The 6,881-nt window shown below is 41.3% G+C and overlaps 1 protein-coding gene across 1 annotated transcript; it reads right to left on the minus strand.

Annotated features, from left to right (window-relative positions):
* Positions 1-1,573: 1,573 nt before the first annotated feature.
* On the minus strand, positions 1,574-6,412 carry LOC139066245 (uncharacterized). Its single transcript, XM_070548657.1, has 5 exons — positions 5,066-6,412; positions 4,864-4,990; positions 3,376-3,923; positions 2,826-3,009; positions 1,574-2,701 (listed from the first exon to the last, which is right to left on the minus strand). The coding sequence occupies exons 1-5, from the start codon at positions 5,071-5,073 to the stop codon at positions 2,381-2,383; spliced, it is 1,188 nt and encodes a 395-aa protein (XP_070404758.1). The 5' UTR covers positions 5,074-6,412; the 3' UTR covers positions 1,574-2,380.
* Between the last annotated feature and the right edge of the window lie 469 nt (positions 6,413-6,881).

The raw sequence follows: 6,881 nt of genomic DNA on the forward strand, positions 1-6,881 counted from the left end.
AGGATGAAGCTAAAGGAAGACAAACAAAAACGGTATGATTGTGCAGAAACTCTGTTGGATCTTCAGATACCAGACAAGCAGAGAGTTGAGAGCTCCGAACCAACGCCGACATCTGACCACCCACAGTCCGAGCGCATCGGTGTGATTGAGACGTTTAATGATGGAGGTACGTTTTTTTTAATGTTTATACTGCAGAGGTGGTTAAGAATCTAAAACAGCATACACAATATAATGTAAACATAACCTGCAATGTCGTCACAGCTGCCCTGGGGTGCACTGACTGAGACAACATCTTTATTTTTTAACATGTTTTTGCAATACAGTTTCAGTAAATGATGTCCGGCGTACCCTAAATCTAGATGCAAATAATGATTTCTTCCAATAATCTTATCAAAACATAGTAATGTCTAAACTTAATGCTTACACACATTTTAGATTACAGTTCTTTAGGTTAAAGTTGCTTTCTAGCACATAACTAAAATGATGCACCAGCTATTAACACGGCTTCTGATTTTCCCAGTCACTATTACAGAAATGAATCAAGTGCTGCTTAAAATAGGGACATCTAAAACAGGGAGGTGTACACCTCTTGTAAAATTGTCCTTACACATTTTTAAAAATTAAGTTTTTTTTTCACATTTACCATGGCTCTACAAATCATTTGGCTCAAGTGCCTGGTAGAGTTGCGATCGTTTTATCCTATCTCAACTGTTTATACAATGTTTTTAATGATACAGACACAATTCCTTGATTTGACTTCAGTAATTATGCCCTCTGATTGCAGGCTACGCAGATGCCGGGACCCAGACAGAGCTTACGATGAAGGACACTGAGAAGATGGAGGACGTTCTGAGACAGAACACAACAGAGCTGGCAGATCTTCACTCCAAGGCACTGGACACAGATTTTTGTCAGGACTCATTTGAAAAAAATGAGGACAAGACTAAATTCTACACGGGACTCCCCAACTTTTTAGTTTTATTGCAGATTTTTGAGCTGTGTGAGCCCTACATCACCTATGGCCCCATGTCTGTGCTGTCTAAATTTGAACAGTTTATGTTAGTTTTAATTAGGTTGAGACTAAATCTCCCACTGAAAGATTTAGCTTTCAGATTCAAGATTTCTCTGTCCAGTGCTTCCAGAATTTGGCATAAATTAATTGGCATACTTTATGAAAGACTAGAATTTCAAATTGAGTGGCCAGAGCAACATGTACTTCACGCAACAATGCCAATGTCATTCAGAGAGGCATTTGGAAATAAAGTTGCTGTGATAGTTGATTGTTGTGAAGTTTTCATTGAGAGGCCCTCTAATTTATTAGCCCAAGCACAAACTTGGTCAAATTATAAGCACCATAATACTGTAAAATTTCTAATTGGAGTTGCGCCCCAAGACTATGTTACATATATATCTCAGAAACTAGAAAAATTGCTAGTTTGCGTATACATGTTGAGAGAGTCATTGGTTTAGTAAGAAGGAAATACCAAATTCTGCAAAGCAGGGCTATGCCCATGGAACACATGGCGACAAAACCAGGTGAGGCACGAGCATTGATTGACAAGATTGTGGTTATTTGCTATGTCCTGTCTAATTTTTCAGAGTCTGTTGTCCCGTTGGAATAAGGACAGTTCAGTATTGAGCCCTCACATGCTGGTCAGAAGCACCAGCAGGACGTTGAAGAGTAGTCATGCATCATTAGGTTCCTTCCAGGGAAGGTTGTTTTACCTTGCTGACAGTTTCGATAGCTAGTAAAGCTAGCTCGGTAGCTCTGAGGAAGAGCTTGCCTGTGTTAACAAAATAACCTAAAGATGCAGTCAAAAGAAAAACACAGGAAGAATATACAAAAGTAAGGTGGAATCATGCTCGAGTATGAAATTATTCAATTTATTTCTCAATACATATACGTGAAATTAATAAAACTGTCTATAACTCTGTTCTTGTAAATAAATCAACCACAGCGTTATATTGTGTCTTCTCACTGGCTTTCACTTTTTCATTTTCAAAATTGGATGTTGCTCAATGTATTACATGACCATTAGTGGTTTAACAAGATGTATAATCAAGTATGTCAATGGAATCTTAAAACATCCAGAACCAACAAAGACCAAACATAACCATAACATTGAAAATGTCATCTTGTCTTATACGAAACTATTGATACAATAGGGATATCACACATGCTGCCCGTAAGAGAGGCTGTAACTGAGGTAATTGCCCTTAACCCTCCCACTGTCCTCATGGGTGACCCCGCCAGGAAAGTTTACCATTGAGCAGGGTTGATGGTTTATCCCTTGGGTCCACATGGCAGGGGTGAGGTGGAGCACACTCCTCACCCCTGCCATGTGGACCCAAGGGATAAACATCTGACATCAAGCACTTTTTAATCGCTTTTATGCAAGTTTGTAACTTGCTGTCCCAGTATTTCTGGAAGGATGCTGTTTCTAAAGAAACACTCAACTTTTGGAATCACATCCTCCCAAAACCCAACATCAGGCAAAATCCTTTCAACAAAAAGGTCTTTGTGGTTCCACACAACAAAGTCGCTGTACTCTGCCTGTACAATGTGAAGCTGTGCCTGAACTTGGAAGTAGTAGTCATGATTCCGATCCAGCGTAACATGATCTCCTTCACCGATGAGGCAGAAGCCCCTTCTCCCAGCACACAATCGCAGACTGGGCTCATCTTGCTCAGAGTGTGGACACTAAAATCAAAGTGATAAAGACATGTGAATAATTTACTATGCTATTTAACTTTTTTTTTCTCAGCTCAGTAAGTCTCACGAGAAGAGTCTGGGTTTATGGCTTCAACAGTGATTGTAATATTACCTTAATTTCGCAGATGCCAGTTCCATGGCAGTCACAAGTGACTGCACCATCTGGGGAGGAGCCCATGTATGGCCACCTGGGGTTCAGCCAGAGACCACTGTTCACACAAGAAAAGCCTGTATGCTCCCGACCCATTAGCCTCTCATACGCTCCTCTGGCCTGTGATTCATGTTGGCATCCATACCTGCAAACAGTACATATGCAAATCGTGAAAAAGAAAATAAATATTTATTACTGGATGAATAGAATCACTTACATTTTTAGAATTTGTCATTATCCTAACCCCTACACAGAGTCCTACTCCTGTATAAACCTATAGATACAAAACTACAAATAGTTTTAACAGTTTATTACTGTCCATATTAAGAATCAAGAAAAGGGTGAAAATCTGTTATGAATAAAAAAGGCCTAATATAAAGGCAGAATGTAGATTGCTGTTTTGTTGTGGTCTGGATTCTCCAACTTCATAAAACATTTTGTTTTATTTTTTTACATAAAGTTCTCAATGTGGACAGATCTTACAGCTTACCCTCAATCCAACCCTAAATACCTTGTGGCATCTGTGGTGAACCTATATGCTTCTGGGTAGCATATAGCCATGATCAAGCTCTTGGAGGGTTGCTGGGGGCTGGTTCTAAGAACTCTTCTCATCTTTGATGCAGTGATGCGTCCAGCTCTCTGCCTAAACCAAATCCTGCTTGCACTCTGATCTCGGGTAGCCGTCTCTACAGCCTGGACTTGGGACGGGGTGAGCTCTTCAAACTGGAACTCCTGGCACAGCTCTGCAAGCTCTTTGGGTGGTAAATGCAAAGTTTCTGAAGTTCTATAGTCAAGAACAGTTTTAGGGAGCATACTAGATTTGGGGATGAATTCTTTGTAGTATGGCTCCCGTGCCATCAGTGCTGCACTCTTTGGACAGTTTTTACTTAAGGCATCAAAAAACCTATTATAGGTTTCCGATCCCTTCTTCACCCTTGGACACAGAAGCGATTTCACAGGCTTGCTGTCGGTTGTCCTGCCATCAATGGAACGGTCAAGCTTTAGTTTCTTGGACTTTGCTGAGGAGAAGTCAATCATAGCAACGGGGGCAGCAGGAATCTGAAAATAATTTAATCCAAATAAGGCAATCAAGTCCAAATTTTTTAGCTTGGCCTGCCAGACTCCACCTCTGTTTAATTCTACACAGAGAAGTACTACTCTGTGTAGAATTAAACACAGGTGGAGTCTGGCAGCCAGGCTACACATTTCTAGGGTCTATAACACACTTAAATGCTGTAACAAATCTGGCAATCGTTGCAGGTAAAGCATTATAGGACTGAGATCCAACAAGGCATTCAGGTATTGAATTTTGGCTGTATTACTTCTTTGCCCAACAAGGAAGCTGTGGTTTACTAAAATGTCACAAGCAAAATAACTTTTAACTGAATACAAACCAGAAAACAAAAACCTTTATAGGACAATATAAGATTGTTTACAAAGAGGAGAGACTAGGTGGACAAGAGGTCAGGGATTGAACTTGGAAAAATCCAGACAGAGCCATGAGATTATACAAAGCAGCAGAAGAAATCAAAGCTTTTGCTGCTACTCACCAGGGGCAAGTAGTGACAAGTCAGCAGCCGTTTCTATCTCATGCTTGAATGGTTCTTGAAAACTTACAGTAGGTCTTGGTATTTGATTAAATGCACAAAGTGTTTGCTCCTCTAAGTTTGTGAATATTCCACCAGAGGGGATAATGTAATCGGGTAGGCAAGTTGAAAAATGAACCTCCTCCTCATAATGGGGTGAGAGGGGAGCCCTCTGTGCATTTTGTACAAGTAAAATTTAAAAGAAGTAAAAAAAATCATGATTAATATCAAATATCTCTGGGAAAATAAAATATAGACGAGGATAAGTAATCAACTTGTCTACAAAATATTAGGTCCTTGTAACTGAGCCAGAGCAAAGTCATTAACAACAGGGCACAACCTAATAATTTACATCTCATAGTTAGCCTAGTCCTCCATGTTGATCAGAAATGGCATTCTCTGATTGTTGTTACCTTTTTAACATGTGATGGCATCAACCACTTGCACTGCTCAGATGTACAGGAAGCAGAGTCTCGCATTCTCACCCCGGCTTCAATGGAGAACAGGACTGCCCCCACATGAGAACATGACTCCGATAGTCTGTGAATAGAACACTATATTATATGTACAACACTAATCCCATAACAAGAATCTCAGCCTACATAGATCACTTACCCTGCCATGCAGTTGCAATGAGCTGCAATAACTTCACCATCTTCCTTCGAAATAATCCACGTCTTCAGAGGCGTTTCACTCTATCTTTGTGAGTGGTTTACCTTGAAACATCAACGACTGTCAGGCTAATGACGTCGTTACTGCGTGTTGATGTTAATCCTCCTAGCTGCTAACTAGCCTAGCGTGCCAGATTCGTACTCCGTTTAATTCTACACAGAATGATAGTTCTCTGTGTAGAATTAAACAAGAGCACGAGTCTGGCAGGCTAGGCTAGCTGCCAACAAATTTACGTATAAATCAATCTAAAGACAAAAACTCACCCTGGCGAATACCAGACGATAATCATCACAGAGCCGTTTAGTACCGAGATTGTGGACCTACCCGCTAACAAAAAAATTATATGCCTCCAGACTTTTATATGCTTTCATTTGTTGTTTAGTGTAGAACGATGTCTGAAGGACCAGGTAGTTTGTAATATCAACAGACTCTATTCTCGGCAAAGCCGTTAATTCTGGGGTAAACTCACTCATTTTCATTAAATACGGATCACGTCCAACATATTTGTTTGTTAAATCCGTGTACCTTTGTTTCGAAACGGAGTCTAAAGACATGCAATGAGGACTCTCTTCTGCGGTTTCCTCCATAGCTGTACTCTGCTGTTTACTTCCTGCCCTCCAACCAAAATCCGCGCGTCATTTTAACCACGTGACTGAAACCCAGCAATTCTGGACGGACCTTAATAAGCAGTGACTTAGTGAAGCAGGCAGGTCGCGCTAGAAAATTTCGTTTAAAAAGACGTCATAAATGTGTTCCCCCATCATTTTTATTTATAAAATATGAAGTAAAAACTCCCAGTTTAATTTTCATTCATTTGTCATTAACATGTAGTCTACACCCGTGCGTTAAGTGGACCATCTTCCAGTAAAAGCAGCATCCAGCCCACCTCTCCAAATGCGTAAAATGTGCATCAGCCGTTAGTTAGGCGCGCCGCGCGCACCGTCAGCTACGTCAGCCCAGACAAGAGCAGAGCAACTAGAGACAGAATAGAGGATAATTGTGTCTGGATGTGGATGGAGATTACATTTTACAGCAGCCTGATCATCATTTAAATACGTAAACCATCACCTGGCTTCTAGTCCACGCTATCAGCATTATTTTAATTGGTGTGTGTGTGTGTGTGTGTGTGTGTGTGTGTGTGTGTGTGTGTGTGTGTGTGTGTGTGTGTGTGTTTTCCACTTCAAACACTGGTCTAAACAACCAGACCAGCGTGTCCAGTAACATATTAATGTTTCACTTCATGTAGGCTAGGAACGTTTCACCTGCCGTGGCCCGACCGCTTCTGCTCCACATGAACTTTGTGCGTGATCAAATGTCTCTACAGGTGCTTTCTGAGCTGAAGAGCTATTCTGCCTCAGACTGGATGCGTCATGCGTGTCCATATTAGAGACGGGAACAAGCGCTGTTCAGCCAAAGTTGAATAATTTCATAAAAAGAACATTTTTCTAAGTGACACATCCCTCAGAGAGACCAGGTTTCCAGACCGCTTCAGTGGGAGGAAATCTTACCGCATCGCCGTGGTTCTGCGCTGCGCTGCGAACCCCTCTGCAGATCTTCAGCCCACTGTCCACCGTGGGCGCTCCGAGCTGCGCTGAACACAGTGTCCAGTATAAAGCTCTGATGTTCTGATGGGAATCAAGTTACATCTGCGATGTGCGTTAACGATTAAAATGTCAGCTCATCCATGTGCGTAGGGGTAATTCTTTCAAAACAACCAACATCCTTGAGTTTATCCGTCAATATGTGGCAAGGCGGAGAA

Source organism: Nothobranchius furzeri, chromosome 2 (assembly GCF_043380555.1).
Source record: "Nothobranchius furzeri strain GRZ-AD chromosome 2, NfurGRZ-RIMD1, whole genome shotgun sequence".
NCBI classification, from domain to species: domain Eukaryota; kingdom Metazoa; phylum Chordata; class Actinopteri; order Cyprinodontiformes; family Nothobranchiidae; genus Nothobranchius; species Nothobranchius furzeri.